Source organism: Galeopterus variegatus, unplaced genomic scaffold (assembly GCF_000696425.1).
Source record: "Galeopterus variegatus unplaced genomic scaffold, G_variegatus-3.0.2 Scaffold1144, whole genome shotgun sequence".
NCBI lineage: Eukaryota > Metazoa > Chordata > Mammalia > Dermoptera > Cynocephalidae > Galeopterus > Galeopterus variegatus.
Window position 1 is genome coordinate 47,382 of NW_007727255.1, and position 17,598 is coordinate 64,979.

At 48.8% G+C, this 17,598-nt stretch overlaps 1 protein-coding gene across 1 annotated transcript in view; it reads right to left on the reverse strand.

The window, feature by feature from the left end:
* The window catches only part of MGMT (O-6-methylguanine-DNA methyltransferase), a 283,705-nt gene that overhangs the window by 46,965 nt on the left and 219,142 nt on the right, over positions 1-17,598 (reverse strand). Inside the window, exon 3 of the mRNA XM_008575131.1 lies at positions 7,867-8,027. Coding sequence (XP_008573353.1) covers positions 7,867-8,027 — 161 coding nt within the window. The remainder of the gene's footprint in view (positions 1-7,866; positions 8,028-17,598) is intronic.

The following is a 17,598-nucleotide window of genomic DNA, read 5'->3' on the forward strand; positions in this document are numbered from 1 at the left end:
GGGTGTTTAAACTCCATCAGCAATCCTAGCACTGGGTCTGTATTAGGAAGAATTAGTTGGTGTCCGAAGCAACCTCTTCTCCTCTCCTGGCCGAGTCCATTACTCACCATTTCCAGAAGACTCTATAGCGTCACTCATCTGAGCTATTTAAAAAGCCCACGTTTTTGGCCAAAAGCATCTGCACACACTCTGAGGGTGTGGGGAGCTCTGCTGGCACTCTGTCTCGGGGTCTCTGGACAGGCTGTTCGGGTGCTCTGGCATCTCCCTTACGCGCTTCAATGCTGCTATAGCAGTGCTGTTCATGTGCAGCACGTACTGTTCACTCTTCCCAAGTCAGAAGATGAATTATACATTGGCTCTCCCACCCTCCCTAGATGCAAAGTCCCTGATCGCACAGACATGTAACTATGTAACCCAGAAACTGTTTAAGTTGTCAATGCAATAGCAAAACACCTCTTAAATATGCACAATTATATGTCTCAAACAAAAATAATGAATAAATTAAGAACGTTAAACTTACTACAGGGTAAAGTACACAGCAAAAGCACTTACAAGAGCTGGGTTCATTTTAATAAATTCCTTTAGAATAATTCTCAAAAAAGGATGTATGTGTTTGATTATCCCAAAGTTTTGAGGTGTCTTGGGGAGGGGTAAGAAGTACAGAAATTTGTAGGCATAATATTAGGAATAAGATTTCTAGAAGATTCTGAAATATATACCTCCCACCCTTCCACCCTCCCACCCCCAGATGAAGAGACCTATACACAAGGATAACCTGAAAAAGCTGTTTGCTTGAATTAATCATAGCTGAAACTTTAAACACGCTCTCCTGGTGTGAGATGCTGTCATGCAGCACAAGGAAAGGAATAAACAGGTGCTGGTGACAATGGCCAGGCACGGTAAAACAGAAACGATGCACAGACATGCGCTGAGCGTCAGGGTCTTTGGCCCAGGAAATTCACCAACGTGCTAAGAGTTATCTGGTCAGTCAAGTTAAGGAGCAAAGAGTGAGGTCCACCAGCTGTTACTGAGGGGGCTTGGCCAGGCAATCCATGGATCCAGCCCTGGGTAGACAGGGCCAGAGCAAACCAGGAGAGATGCCACCCCTCAGGGGCTCTACAGGGCACCCCTGCTGAAATGATGCTTTTTGCTGCTGCGGCTGGGAGCCCCTAAACCAAAGAAACCCTAGACGTGGGACATAGCATTCTACAACATCTAACATTTCTATTCTGCAGAGGAGCTGGGGTGACGCAGACATGCAAATGTGGTCTGGGCCCCTTGGCCGGGAGAGGGGCCCGGAGGCAATGCAGGGCACTCCCGCCACTGGGAAAGGAAGCACATGAGTGGCAGTTGCAGGAAAGCAAGGCCCGCGTGCTGGGGGAAGGCACCGTCGGACATCAGCGGCCCTCGTCCACATGGCTTTGAGGGAGGAAGAGTGGTGTGGGTCTGTCTTCCCGTCCCACCAGGGATGCATGCTTTGGGATGAGGTGATGAAGCCCTGATGGGTCGGGGGTAAGTAAATGTCCCTGACGAAGACGATGGTCAGTTACCTCCTCGGTCATGTCCAGGATACTCTGCACACCCTGGGATCCTTCCCTTATTCCTTCCCAACTTTTGCTCTGAAGCACCCACCCTCTCTCTCCTGTGTCATGATTCCAAACCACAGAAACATGCCGGGCTTTACTCTCCAAGGCAGAGACAATGGCTGTTCCGGGCGGGGCCCCCTGCGCTGATTCCAGGCGTCTGACAATCTTCCCAGTGCTCTGGATCCGCGGCCTGTGGCCGCTTTCAACAGTGGGTAAGTCCTTTTTATCTTCCCCTCTCCCGGATTTAGCCTCTGAAGGCCTTAGGCCTAGATTTCCACATCGGCTGTCCCTGAAAAGGAGCTCAGCAGCTCTAAGGTCGAAAGAATCACATTTTCACCAGCTGTTCCTTTCCCATTTAATTTGAGTGCTGTGTTGTTAGCTTGTTCTAATCAATAAACGGGCATCGGAAGGAGGTTCACAAACCTTCCGGCTCCACCAGGTAACGTATCAGCAGGTCAGCAATTTTTATAAGCCCTCGTTTAGAGGACGGGAGAACAGCGATGAGTACCAGCCAGAACCTGTACACCATCTCCTGTTGTAGCTGTTATTGTCTTCTCTTCTTCTTTTGTTTTAAGTTCAGGGAAGTATCTATGACAAAGTGTCTGGAAGCACAAAGCTTGCCTCCTGCTGCGGACCTGTACTGTGGTTAGAGAGAAAACGTTCTCCTCTTAGCTGCATCACCTTTGTAGACAAACTTGGGCTGGATCACGACTTAGTGCGGACACCTGAAGGCCCTTGGACATGTGGATGAAGAGGGCTTCAGTGCCTTCTCTCTAGGAGGCCACTGGCAGGGTCTGGCAGGGTCTGGCAGGCTGTAGGTGAGGGGTGCCTGGCAGGGGTGGCTCTTTCCTGGATGTGAGCGACAGCCAGCAGGAAAGAGCCGTGGCTGGCCTTGGAGGCGGCAGGGTGGGCCGGGGCTGGAGGATCAGCCCTGGCTTGGCTCTCCAAGATGGAATTTGAATTTTAAAGGGCCATCTCGGTGAGGACCCAGGGACATTCCTCTCCTCCCCCATCACCGTCTGCCTGCCTCCCAGGACCCCCATGGCCCCCACTGGAAGGCACAAGCCCAGTGGGACCATCTTCTAGGATATCGTGGGGAAGCTAATTAATTCACCCTAAAGGGCCTTTCCTGTAACTCTCTGGCAGGGCTTTCGTTAGAGGTCCTTCTGAGATGAGGGGTTCAACAGAGACACACGACCACGAGAACTTGGACCCTTTCTGAGGCTCTGTAATAGAAGCTGCAAAATCTCACTTCTAGTCAGTAGGTTTAAGAAATGCAGATTTTACTGCTGTCATGCAACTGTATTTCATAGCTACAGGCTAATAACTGTGACGAAGGAATTACTAAAGTGTTAAAAATTTCATTTAAAAAGGAACATTGCAGTCACTTTAAAAAGAAAACTCAGAACTCATCTGTTGAAAGCCATCGTGTGTGGGCAGGCACGGGGAGGACCAGCTGGGGTCCACCAGTCACCCATCGGGCTGTATTGTGCAGGCTGCCCCAGCAAAGCCCTGCCTGTCCCCAGGTGCCCCAGGGAAGCCCCGGCCTCCACATGGCAGGAGCAGCCTGGGGTCGGCAGCCCTGCTGTCGGTGGCCTGTCCAGCTATGCCTGCTGGAGGGCCCTGTGGGATAAGGGCTTAGACAAGACAAATGTGTCCACATACACCGCATTGCTAGGGCTACTGCTGGAATCCTGCAGACAGCCAATTGTATGGCTACGGCTAGGGCCCACAGATTGGTTCATAAACCCCTCACACGCCAGGCTGGGACACCAGACCCCTCACGTGTCCAGCTGGGTCACCAGACCCCTCACACGCAGGTCCATGAGCTAGGTAATTGGGAAAGATCCTGGGAGCTGTTGGCAGATGGCATGAGCTCAGTCCTCAGCTTCCTCAGCAGCAGCTTTCAGATCCAGCGGTGGTGGTGGCCTCTAGGGGCATCCTGGGGGCCCTGGCAGCCCTAGCAGCAACAGACTCCAGCAGCAGTAGCGGCCTCCCCCATGGCCCCCCTGGTGCTGTGGATCAGAGCCACTCATCCTTTATACTCAAGTCCGATAACCCAGGACACCTGGGTGCAAGTCAGACAATACCCAAGGAACACCTGGGCACACGTGCACAGTTACGTATTTACATCAAATGCTCAGCAAGATTCCGAACATCCGAGAGAGTCCTGACCAATATTCCTATATTTTCCCTACACACACCCATACCTGAAAGTCCATCTTAGTTACCTGCAGGTCTGCTTTTCTTGAACTCACTGTAAAAAACTGCTTTTGGCCAACTTCTTTTCTTATTCTGGCTGCTTTCACCACTGACCCCTAAAGCTACTTTAAGATGTGTTTAAAAAAAAAAAATAAATAAAGCTAAATTAAAAAAAATAAGTAAATATAGAGAAATGAGGCAGTGTGAAAAGAAATGAAGTTTAAATATTTAATTATGAAAGAAATATTAAGATGTATTTCAAGAATAATAGCTTCATGAAAGTAAGTATTTCTGGGGAAAAAATGAATTCAAAATAAATACACAGCTGACCTTTGGGAGAGGTTTATAGGAGAAAGTGTCCTCCTTAAAATGCGTCCTTTTGCCACAAGACTGCTAGGTTTTGATCAGAGTCACCAGAAAAAGGACTGTCATAACACTATAAATAAACCAGAAGAGCAAACTGAAAAAACCAAAAAAGAAAACTTTGACTAATTTTGTTCTAGGAAATGACTTGATTGCTACTAAAACAATCTGACAAGAAATTACGGCACGTTTCATTCAACAGCTCAGGTTCCATTTTAATTCCTTTAACAGCATGATGACCCTTCCTTCCAGAATCGGGGTCTCCCTTTCCCACTGAGAGATCCTACCTGTCATGGCCCTAGAGCAAGCAGCCATGCAGACATCCAGACTCCCGGTCAGGACAGACAGCTGAGCCGTCCCCTCCTAGAAATGCCCAGAACACTCGTCACTAATCAATCTTTGGAAATTCTTCAAGATGTCAAACCATATGAAATTTACAATATTTGATAAATTTTAATCTACAAAAATAGCAATATCGTTTGGTTCAACTTCATCCATACTTTTGTGGCTAGCCTTAAACATAAACAAATCAAGCACAGCTCGTTCACCTCACAGAAAGATCCTGAGAAGGAGAGAGAGGCCCTTTCAGCAGCAGGACAGACCACGTTCGGGCTTGAGGAAGAGACCAGGCCTAGCACTGAGAGGTGAGAAATCGTTCAAGCCAGGGCTTTAAGAAGAAGAGGTAAACGTGCTGGACCTCAAGAACTATTACAATCACATTTCTCAAAAGAGGCTGAAACGGACAGACCTGGTCTAAATCTCAGAAGCTAGAATATGATGAAAAAATGATTCGCTAAAGTATGTTAAACATATCCAAAAGTTAAAATGCACAGAAAATGGAATTGGCCAAGGAAACATTTATTCCATGTTAAAATGGACCCATTCCTCCAAGTCTGCAAAGAAGACTGATTTCTATCCCTCCTCAGCTTCCAGAGGGCTCTGAGATGCTGGAAGCCTTTCTCTCTGCGGGACCTTCCCCACACTGTTGACTTTACTGGCGTTACAAGGTGCAAGCTGGACAGAGAGCAAACCCAACTACTGCCGCACAGAAAGGGGCATTGCCACACTTGGGGGCAGTGCCAATTAACTCGCTGTTAACAATTGTGTGATAACCACCCAGCCCCCTTCTTTAAACCGTAAAATCTGTACACCTGGTCCCTGCCCAGGAGTCAATGATTGGGCTAAATTAGAAAAAGCTGGCTTGCATATGTTCAGGCGTGGGAAATCCCAGCCCCAGCAGCAACCACTAACTGTCTGCAGACGGGTCTGGCCCAGGGGACACCAGCCCCCAGGAGAAGGCCCCTGGAGTTGAGTACCCTGGGTCTGCATCTGGCTTCAGTGTTCCTAGAACACCAAGAGAAGGAAGGATGCTAGAGTCTGTCCCCTCTCCCACCCCACACCTTGCTGGAGTACACTTCATGCCAGTAAGAAGTGCCCACCTGCACTGCAGGGCTTGTCCGAGAGGGGCAGGGCTGAGGCGAGCTGCACGGCCTCCACCTGTAACCAAATGGCTACTTCTATGTCTTCCTGGTCACAAAGACCCACCATGACCTGCAGGCCCAGGAAGTGGCCTGGCATAGGCCCCGAGCCAAGACGGCAGGGGTAAATGGAGACAGTCCAAACTGCCTTTGAGGGCTAGGGATGTGGCTGAGGAGTCCCAGGCTGGCCGCCTCCACCCTTGCAGAGGCTGTTTGGGGATTTTCTGATCATTTCTAGTATCCCTCCTCCTCTGCTGGTCACACTGTCCTGGACTGTCCATTGGTAGCTGCAGAGGCTCCTTCTGCAGTCTTTGCCTGGTTTGCACAAGGATGTGTTACTCTCTGGACCCTGGGGGACCAACCAGCAGGACCCAGCTGTACGGCCAGCTGGGATTACCGTCTGGCTTGCAGACGAGTGAGTTTCTCTAAACTTTTTCTTTTTTTTGCAGCTGGCTGGAATGGGGATCAGAACTCATGACCTTGGTGTTATAAAGCTGCGTTCTAACCAACTGAGCTAACCAGCCAGCCAGCTTTCTAAACTTCTGCCTCTACATTTTTATTAAGTTACACAACAAACCTTAGGTAAACTTCAGGATTTTACAGGCTCGCTGTCCCCCTCACCGATCCCTCCATAAGATTATACAGATACTTCCTGCCCTGGTTTTATAATTTGTCTGTTCTGAGACCTTAAATGTCAGCTACTTATTTGGCAGACATATAGAGAGGGAAAGACTGCTGGGCAGTTCTTCTGTCTTGCTCCTACTGGCAGGGCGCTAATCTGCAATGACAACGGTGTACAAAAGAGTTCACTGCTCCCAGACTCCCAGGCCCCTACTTTAAACACCAAGCCACTCTCTGACTTCCTTGGACCACATGGCCATGTCCCGCCCCAAGCCTGGTACACGGGAGCATACAACAAGCAGGTGGCCCACACCAACAGTCAGGCCATCAACTCATGCTGCTGAGAAGAGGTGGGGTTGGGGCAAGTGGGTGGCCAGGGGGGCTGCAGCTGGTCCCTTCCCTGGCAGCACCCGGTTGGTGGACGTGGATGATGGAGGGCTTCTCGTATGTGGGTAGCACAGTGCAAAGGCCCACGCACTTCAGGTCTCCACATGCCCATCCTGGAGACCCCCTTTTAGAAATTCTGAAGCCCCTACTGAGAGAAACCTTCTGGCGAAAGTTCCGTACGATACAGGGATAGCGGGGGCCTGGCTCATTACAGCTGTGCTGTTTCAGTTCATTACGCACAAGAAAGGTTCAAAGTTCTATCTGTTCCATTGTCTGACCTTGTTAGTGAACTCAGGTTTTAGCCCAACCTTCAGGAGTTTCTCTTCCTGCTTCTCCTGAAAACTCTGCTCCATTTTCAAGTTTGTTTTGCTGAAAATCATAGCAGCTATTAGAAAAAACATTATACCTAGTAAATCCCATTTTCAAATTCAAGATCGCTTTAAATCCACCATATCTAAAGTCTCAGGGTATTTTTTCCCCTAAGGATATGTATGTATACATCAACACATATACCTCTCTATATGAATACATATTCATTTATATTAAAATGATTATTCATAAAAAATCACTGCAAAATAAATCTCTGGTATGGGTCTAGAATAATTTTCGTTGCTGCAATGAATTTCTATATTGAGCAGATCCAAAAAGAAGCTTTAAAATGTTTTTAGTTTATCACAGTCTTTAAGTGCCTTTTAGCAGGCTACATTTGAGCAACAAATTCTCAATTCATCTCTTAAGACTACGACTATGGTAAGCTGGAGAAATTCAGCTTCAAACTTATCTGGGAAGATACAATGCTGCTCCCTGATATGATGTAACTGTCACCAAAGAGTTTATGGAAGAGGCTAATTGTCCACGTACAAGTCTCATTTTCTGTGCTGTTGGCAAGCAGATAGTTTAAGTTAACAATAAGCTTATTGAAAAATTTACTGCCATTCAGTTGTGTTCCTATTTAAACCTTTCAGCCAGTGAGAGTCAGAAGTCGATCTGCATGCATCATTTTTATTGCCTTTGCCAAGAATTATGCGACCACGTGCCAAAACTAACACAACTGCTTGGAGTGGGAGGAGACTGGGGACTCTTGTCCGTGAGCCCGGCCACAGGCCGCTATGCTTAGATGATGTAACACACCATGTCGGTACAGTCAGTAAAACAGAGCTGAGACCTAAGTGACGGTCACTGAGTCGACTTCCCTGGGGGAAAGGCCACGCGACGGTGTAGTTACCAACCTTGCTGGAAGACGGGGTGGTGCAGGGCTGGCATGGGCAGCTCCGTGAGGGCCGCGGGCTCGTGGAAGTAGGCACCCAGCCAGGCTGCGCCCTGTGCCAGGGGCTCTGCCATCCTCTCCACACTGCTGGGGGCTGCAGGAAGAGCCGGGGCCTCTGTGGGCCTGCAAAAGTGACAACAGGGGCTTATTAACCTCTGGGCCCTGCCTCCACACACCTGAAAAGCACACGCCACTGCACCCACACGGGGAACCTCTGTAGCTGCTTCATGGGTGCCCGTGGCTCAGAGGCATGACAGGCATTAGGACAGCACAAAGGTGGGCTTGGGAGGGGAGGCAGGAAGATGCCGGGAGGTCACTGCACCCTTCTTTCCAGCTCAGGCTTTAGAAGCCCGAGGAAAGTCCCAGTACATGGGCTCTGGAAGTCTGCGGTGACAGTGTGAAGCACAGAACCTGAGAGAGCAGCATGACACGCGGGGGCGAGTGTGCCGCCTTCTAAGACTGGTGGGCGGCACGTCTGCAGTGCAGCCATCCAGCACTCATCACCACACACGTTTTCCAGAATGTCATCAAAGTGGCGAGACCGCACTGCACACCCCACCCCGAGTCCCACGCTGGAAGGCACATCCATGCCCCGCCGTGGCTTTGTGCACGTTCTGTCTGTACAGTCCCCGCTCCAGCCGGTCTAGTCTGTGTTTGTGTCACCCGTGCATCTGTCATTTCAGTGTAGCACTGTGACCTTTATGCTGGTGTCCTCCAATGGTTCTTTCTCAAATCTTCCTGTTCGTTCTTCCTGGTTATCATCCTCCCTCTGATCTTAAGTGTAAAACTGCACGTTTTAGGGTCACTTTAGATGGTTTCACGGCTGCTTCCCCTGGAGGCGTTCACCCTCCTGTCTGTTGGGTCTGGTGGCCCCGCTTGTGGAGAGTTTGAGGCAGCCTCGAAAAGATGATGCCGTCACAACTTCGTAAAGCCCCACCTTCACACAAAGAGCTCACGTGGTTTCTACAGCAATTACTTCTCGCTTTTCCTGGGAGGTCAGCAGCAAGATTGTACAAATCCAAACCAAGCACCCAATAAGGCTAGAGGTAAAAAAGAAACCGCGCAGCTTCCCCAGAGTTAAAAAGGTTTACTCTCTTACACAGTTAAAACAGAAATAAAAGATAACAGTGGCTTATGCATCCAGTTAAACAAGCACAGTCTTTCCTCTTTTGGGTTTGTGTTCGAGATGATATAACTTACTCAAGCTTAAAACATGCTGTGGGCAGAAATGTCTTGTGCTTTTTCTGTCTCAGAATAGAAGCACAGGTTCAACGGGAGCAGCTTCTGCATTCCACCTAGATAGTCACATTTTCAATAAGAGACAGCAAACCTGTGGCCTGAAGAAGTTCTCCAGCTTCTACCTGAACAAATGCCTGGGGTGTTCCATTTCCCTATGAAACTGGCACATGTCCAACAGCACACACATCCACAAAACGTGGTGATGCTGTGGCCACAGCCCCAGGTTATGGAGAGCAGCTCGGGACAGGTGCGCAGTCTGCATCATCTCAGCTGTTTCCATGTAGCGCTGTGGGTGCCTTCTGCTGTTGGCGGAGGGCTGGGGATGGAAACGGACACAGTGCAGTGGCATGTTGGGGTTTTCTGGCTCTTTTAGGCACTGCAGATCCAGCACTGTGCGCTTCATCCTACAGCAGGGGCAACAGAGAAGGCTTTAAGCGAGGTCTTATAAAGGATCCTGTGCTGGAGTCTAAGCCCCTGGGTCAGGGTGTTTGGTGGGGGTAAGAGTCTCTGCCTAGGTCCTTGGATCTTTCTAATAGTGAACTTCCTGGGGTGGGATGCAGAAGGGGTCCCCTTTACACTGTTTTGGTCAGAGAAGGCTTTCCAATCATATAAATCCTGAGAGCTTTAAGGAAAAAACCCGGGAATGAATAGAGACGGAAGAAATGAGCTCACCAGGATGACCAGGCAGAGACGGACAAGTGAGACCAGAAGTCAGACCTGAGACTCAGACCCCGCAGAGCTGCTAAGGTCGGTTGATCCTGTTGACACCAGGACTAGACAGAAGAGGCGCAGGCCCTGTCTATGCTGCCACAGCGCTAGGCCCCTGCCCGAGGGAACCCGGGCAGACAGGGCCTTTCATTGCCCAGTGCCCTGAGTAAACAGGCTGTGGTCTGGACAGCCCGGGCCTGCACACAGAGAGGCCCGAGGGATGGCGGGCTCGCTCCAGGCACAGGAGGGCCCCTGAGCAGGGCCACAGGATGGCCCCTCTGAGTTTCCCTGGGGATAGAGATGCCGCTTTCTCACTGCCCTGATTTCTCTCCCCGTTAGCGAGGTCTGCTCATGGAAAGAACTTCTGTTAAAAATCATTCTGTTTCAGAGACACATTCCAGTCATTCTGTCCTTGCTCTGTTCCTTACTGCCGGAATCAACAGTGTACGGATGACATCTAAAAGAAATACGCCATGTGCTTTGCCATGCTGATCCCAGGGAACAGAGGGAGCGTGGAGGTAGGGTGAATGGTGCGTGCTGAGTGAGCTGAGCCCCTCCGGAGCAGAGCTAAGGGCATGCGGCCCAAGGATGGCCCAGAGCCACCGCAGCTCAGACACGAAGTGGACAGGGCCAATGCCCCCACGAGCACAGACCCACATCTGAGGAAGTAAGAGGGGCGGAGAGGGCCCGAACCTCCCTCCCAGCAAACCCCTTGGCCTGGCACCTTCTGTGGCAAGAGTTCAGCTGGCCTCTCCTGCAGAGTGTGAGGGATGGGCCGGGCTGGGGTCAACAGGTGGCAAAGGGTTAGGCCTGATCAGACCCTCCCAGGCACTGTCCCCACCAGCAGACCCCCTCCACGTTGCTGAGGGAATTGAAATGTGAAGCTGTGTTTCCAGCATTTCCCACTCTTAAAAGGATATTTGAAGAATTTTTATAGTAGTAAAATTCATCTTAAATTGATTTTTTATGCTTGTGCTAAAGATCTCAACCTCTGATTTACTCTAGTTCTCCTTTTAACTCCTTCTCTATTGGCATTAGATAACTATTCATGGGTGAAATGTAATTAAACAGCTTTGATTCTGAAGCAAGGATTTATGACACTACATTTAAAATGAATGGCATTAAACACACACATAAAACCAGATTTTTAAAGCCATGACACAAATTTCCATTTCTACAATAAAATGAAATTGATTCTCCCGCCCTGCCTTCTCCTCCAACCTTGCTCGTGTGCCCTGAAGGGGCCGAGCTGCGACGGCCCCGCAGACGGCTGCTCCCACGACAGAGATCCCCCAGGTTCCTGCGCCCAGCCCGGATCGCCGCTCATTCGGGCTCCGCGGCCCACGCTCCCTGAAACCCCACATCCACGTCTTCCCTGGGAGCTGCTGACTCGCCCACCACTGGAATGCAAACCCCTATGGCCAGTTCCATTGTCACCAGGAGAGCACCACCGCTGGGGAGCCCAAGTCGTGAGGTCCCAGGCACCCCTGTGGAGTCACCTCAGAAGACAGCATTGCACAGGGAACGAGACCCTCCACACCAGCGGGGGTGGCACAGAGGGGGCGCATCAGAGGCACATTCCCCCAGGACCTCTCCTAGGATGTCCTTTGTCACCCACAGAACAATCCACAGGTGAACAGCATGACCCTGGAGCTCGTTTTTTTTCAACTTGGCATAACAGGATAGCCGGTGGCCAAAAAGGAATCTGGCTTTGCTGAGCTTCTGTACACATGGCAACAGAGAGTCCTGGCACTTAACATGGCAGAGCCAGAGCACGTATGGCCTGGTCTAAGGATTTCTTCAAGAAATACACAACTGTTGGCCATCCCGGGGTTCCTTAAACACGATGTGACAACAGCAAGCAGCCTTCCAGAGAAGATCCTGGAGTCTCAGCGCACTGGCCCTGGGTGACGTTCTCCAGGAGGTGAGAAGCCGCCGTGACCTGTTCCCTCTCTGGGCTTGGAGGAGGGACATCCCAGTGCTGAACTGTACTTCAAGTTTGTTTTGATATAAGCGGGACATAGGAAAGTGGTTAGAATGCTCCTGCACAAACGTCTGATGTGTGAGCACAGAAGCTGTCTAAGGGGAAGCTGTCCTTTCCATCTGTGTGACGCCTGCATCACAGGATGCTGACACTAGGAAGAACAGGAAGGAAAATTGGCAGCATCAGGCCTGGGGACAGGGGAACCAGAGGGCGACTGGCCAAATTCAAATTCCAGGGCCGCTGGTGGACGTGGACATCTGTCTGCTGCGTGGGAAGCGCTGCCTGGCCCTGGCTGGTCTTTCCCTCTGCATCCAGCTATGTCAGCCACTCCAGAACTGTGTACCCCCCGTCCTCAGGGGTGAGGATGCCCGCCTGCCGCCTGGGTGAGCCCATGGAATACACGTTGCTGGAGGTCTAGCGCCTCACCGAGCACTGGCGCGTGCCTGGCAGGACACGGGAGAGTGGAAAGAGCATTCCTGGCACTGAGTCTGCCAGTCTTCCCGAGTTGCAGACGTGCTCAGTACTCTCAAGCTTGACCGGGTCAGCGGGAGATTTGGGAATTCAGGTTTTGGGTGTTGTAAGACTCTATTGGCAGTAAAGAATCCATACATGCTTATTTCTGAGTGAGTTCTACTCCCCAAAGACATTATGATGTAACATACTTGGTTTAAATCCAATCTGATGGAAGAAAACAGGCCAAAAGTTCTAAGTTACTCACATCTCATTAGCACTGTCAGTTACCCCAGTGGGTGGACTGCAAATCATCCAGATCAGGAGTGCAGGGTTTCACCCTCCTCTCTCCTGTGACTGCAGTGTTCCCGACCTCTCTCCCTCCATCAGATGACTCTTCATCTTATGGCTTGGGAATGTTAACTGGTGACACTGGTAGGTTGGCCAAGAAAGTTCTAAAGGTACATATCCTCTGAGCACTTCTGGAATCTGGCAAAGAGCCCACAGGGCCGTGTCCTTCAGCAGGCTGTAAGGAGGCAGCGTGAAGCCCCTGGACACTCTGGTGACCTTTCAGTGGGAGGAAGAGCCCAGGGCCTGGGCCACACACAGCATGCAGACGCCCTTAAGATGAGAAACATTCCCCAAGCCAGCCGAGCTCGCCAGGCCAACTCTGCCTCCTCTGCCTTCCAGGACTCAGCATGAGGAGTAGGGGAGGCCTCTGGGACCCCAGGAGAGAGTGCCAGACTTCACGGGCTCACGTAGGTACACGTTTGCAGCAAAAATGTGAACTGCAACAGAGGTGACTTTACAAACATCATGCAGAGACTCTTGCTAAACATCACCGGTAAATGCACAATTATGTCCGATTTAGAAGATCTCTAGCAGAGTTTGTGTTTGTGCTTGACGGATTTGTCCTGCATTTAATTACACCTTCCTGCTAAAACTCAGATTTCTTCCTACCCATGATTTCTTCCATGGGAAGGACCGAAGACAAGAAATAAACTATGCTACTTGCTATCAATAAAGATCACTGTTTTAGAAAAGGGAAGGCTAAATACCGCCCTTTAAGTCTCTGTTCCAACCAAACGTGGTGGTTTGATCCCATCCAAGCATTTACTGAGGACCCATTATGCACGTGGCTTACTGGCGAGAACGCTGACTCGGGCCCTCCGTTTCTTGGGAGCTTGTGGCCAACTGAGCAGGGAGGGATGGCAGAGGTAACACTCGGGTCATCATCAGCGACTCTCCGCTTCCACCCTCAAATGACCGATGTCTCATGGACACCCTGACGCGCCTCCCCTTCCCTGACCAGGACTGCTTGTGCCACAGTGAACGAACACCGCGAGGGACTGTTCTGTGGCCCTGCCTGGTGGCCGGTGGCTGTTTGGGCAATATCACTGTGCACACTTGATGCTGTCTGTGTGACTATTTGAATATCCTAGAGTTATTTTAGGAAACAGTAGAAAAGGCAAAAGTTAAGGTGCTGACAACAGTCATAAGAAACGCTGATCTCAACAACTCATCGATGAGAAACAAAAGGCTTGCCAGTGGGGCTTCGCGGACGGGCGCCACCAGGGCTCAGTGGTCGTGAGCTGCTGCGGAGGGGGAGGGGGAGGAAGAGGAGGCTGAAGGGGAGGAGAGCGGCATTTACTGTGCGCCACGTGCTGGTCTCAGTGGCTCATGCACGATCCCACTGATTTCTAACACAACCTGAAGAACGATGTGTACTCAACTGCAGAAGGAAACAACGGTGTGAAACAGCAAGACACTTACGTCTATGCAAAAAATGACAGGCGCGATTCATATATTTATTTATTTTTTAACTCTCTGGGACAAGAGTGTCCACCACACCTGACGGATTAGTTTACTCACTGACCTCCACGTGTGTGGCTTTAGTCCCTGTTTTCAAAGATGCATTCGGTACAAGAGGAAGAGAAATTCCTATCGTACGAGACAGGAAACAAGTAAGGACAGCAGCCGTCACTAGTCTAGCCAGAAGTGGACAGGAGGCTTCCTGGAGAAGACGCTATGCAGCGGGTCCCTGCAGGGGGCCGTCCAGTCAGCAAATCCCACCTGAGCTTTCACCGTGTGCTCCTAACAAAGATGAACATAAATACTGCCCCTTGCCTTTATGCTCTCCACCCCGCCCCTAAAATGAATTCTACGTTTATGATCCTATCATAGGCCACCAAATGGCTCACGTCTCAAGGTCAATGATATGAGGAGGTTTAAAATTTAGTTAGGTCCCAATTTATTCACTTTCTGGGTGGTCATAGGTATGTTGCTAAAATTGGGTATCGATTTTTGATGGGCATCCTAAGCCCTCAGAATTTTGAGCTCAAATTAATGTCAGATACTAAACAAGACCACAAAGGAATGTACTGTAATATTTTAAAACACCCACTGAAAATACAGGGAAAATTTTATGTAAATTTGCAGCTCCTCCCCATAAGAACTATGTATTTTTTTCTTTTAAAAAATAATAGATTCTTAAAAATACATCAGCAATAATAAAACATATTTTTAAGAGATAATTTAAATAGTATACTTGGCAGACTAGAATGCTTTAAAAAAAAAAAGAGGCTATTTACTTTCCCCCCTAAATGTTCAAATGATTAAAAAGAAAATTGTATTTTATCAACACTTTAACATATCATTAAAAGTCTCTACTATCTGACAGATGAAGATAAAAACACCCCAAAACTATAGATGAATGATCAGGTCCCTAATGAATCCAAAACAATTACAGGATGCCGAGCAATCTAGTTAAATTTTATTCAAAAGCTTACTACACTTGTGTTTTCTTTTATTTTTCTATCAAGAAACCCATGAGGTTTAAGCACAATTCATTATGTATGAGACCCTACTTGCGGTGCTTGACTGTTGATTAATAGCAAAGTTTGCTGTATGTACATTTGCAACATTAGATGCATACAATATGCTAACTTATTCTTTCACTGAAACTAATTATTTACAAAAATGACTACGTGAGACTACAATTTATTAAATGCATGCATCCAGTCTCCATTTGGCCCCCAAAGACATCCTGGAATGAAGATCTTTTACTTGATGTGACAACTTCTAGAATCGCTGTTATTAATATTGTAAATGTGGCAAATAAAGAGCTCAGATAGCCGCACGTCTACGTTGCATTAGTTTTCCACCGCTGAGGCAGCGAACAAAGAAGCTTTCTAAGGTTTCACACACATGTGAGAGGTACATTCCTCTTTCCCAGCTTAATTCAGCTTCTTATAACTAAAACACTTATATATCTGTAAAAATATAGAAGGAATCATTCTATTAGTCTCATCAAATTGTTGGGACTTCCACAAAGGATCTTTGGGGCCAGGTAACTTTGCATTACTCAACAAATCTCCTCCCCAACCCTGGAAAAAGAAGAGCAGCGATCAATGGCCAGAGATTACCAACATCTCACATTTGTACTTGGATTTCAAATGGGGCATCTGGTAAACTGCTCATGTCTTCATGCTAACTCTATACTGCACATGGCCCATCCTCTGCATCTGGTCTCTCTTTGCTGAGCAAACCCACACAGCCTGGGTAATTCCCCCTTCTGATGCCCTCAAAGCCTCTGTCCTGGCCTTGCTGTGCCCTGCTAAGGGTGTGTGCCCCAGCAGGCTTGGGGAGAGGGGGATAAAAAGGGGTAAGGGGGTGGGGGAGAGGGAGGAATCATACTCCTTCCTCCACATGCTGACATAAAAAATCAAGGGCTGTGCCCAAAAAACAGGATGGTAGTGGAAAAGGTCACTGTGTGCCACTAATTGCTCTGAACCATTAAAGTCTTGCAAGGACACCTACGAAAAAAATGACACAAGTTTTAAACAAGAGCCCACTCTGGGACATACATTTTTTGGGCAGAGAGGAACTAAACTTCGGTGAGAGGACCTTTGCTCTCTATGATAAACAATTGTTAAGAGAATAAGTAGCATGAGGTTGGGAAAATCTCAGCACAGGTAGTCAAGACGGGTAAAAGATGACTGATTTTGTATCATGCAATTTAATATCCCAACTCTCAATAACACAGCCAAGGTCAGCCATAGGCAAGACGGCTGACTCCAGAAGTCCCCGCTGAGAGAATGTCTCAATGTCACACCTCCATTATATGACACAGCACCTCAGAAAGGGGTGTCCACTGAACGAAGATGAGGATCGACTAACTACATGCAACATCTCAAGGGAAATTCTTGTATAACATTTCGTAGCTGACATTTACCAAGTGCCTAACATCTGCCAGGCATGTAACTAAAAACTGTTGTAGTTATTCCTCCCAACAAACCTCGAGGGAGGTATTATCATCTCTATGCTCTAGAAGAGGAAACTGAGGCCCAGAGGTTATGTAATCATAACTTACCCAACACATAAGGGATGGATCCAGGATTTGGATTGAAGTCTGATTCCAAAGACCTTAATCTGGACCATCTCCATGAAACTGAAGCACTCTGGCTCATCTCTGAGTTGGAAACAAATGGTCGCCCCTTATCATGAAAAATCCATATGTTCACACATTCGATTCTTGACAGCTCATATTCTCTATAGCACTTAGTTTTATGCTCTTTTACTTTTAGGTAATCTCTGTAATTCTTTCTCTAACCCATAGGATTACAATTTAGGCCCACTGCCTTGTTATTCAAAGACAATGGATATCTGAGTTTCCAGAAAGAGATCAGATGCCCAGACCACACGGTCTCAGGCTCCCAGATGGCTGCCCACGTACCCTTGAAAGAAGGCCGTATTTATGTTGAAGCACTTCATGACCTGTCCACACAACACACAGCATTCTATTGTTCAGGTAAGAGGCCTAGGTCTTGGAATGTCCTAGTCCCACCATCTCCCCACTGTCAACCACCCAGAAGCTAGGCCCAGAGTGATTAAGGCCACAGCACTGTTCTTAGTGGCCTGGCACACCAGGAGGGCAGGGCTTGTGCTAAGGTGGGCACGAGACCATGATGCATGAAGAAGCCAAATGGACGGGCCCCACAATGGCTGCTCTGGCTGCGGCACCTCCATAGACAGCCACACACTGTTGTGATGTGGGCCCCGGCTCCACCTCCCAGCCCCGGGGTCCTATCAGTGCCTGCCCCCTGCACAAATGAGCAAAGGACATGCAGTGGCGTTAAGGCGGCCACCACAGGACGTACATCGAAAAACACCCACATTTCAGATTTCATTTTTCCACTGAATAATTTGCTGAAAAACACATTCCCCAGGGGGAAGAAAAACCCACAAAGATTTTCTAAACAGTGAAAGCTACATTTCTCTGCCTTTTCAGATTTTGTAGCAGGCTGCAGAATA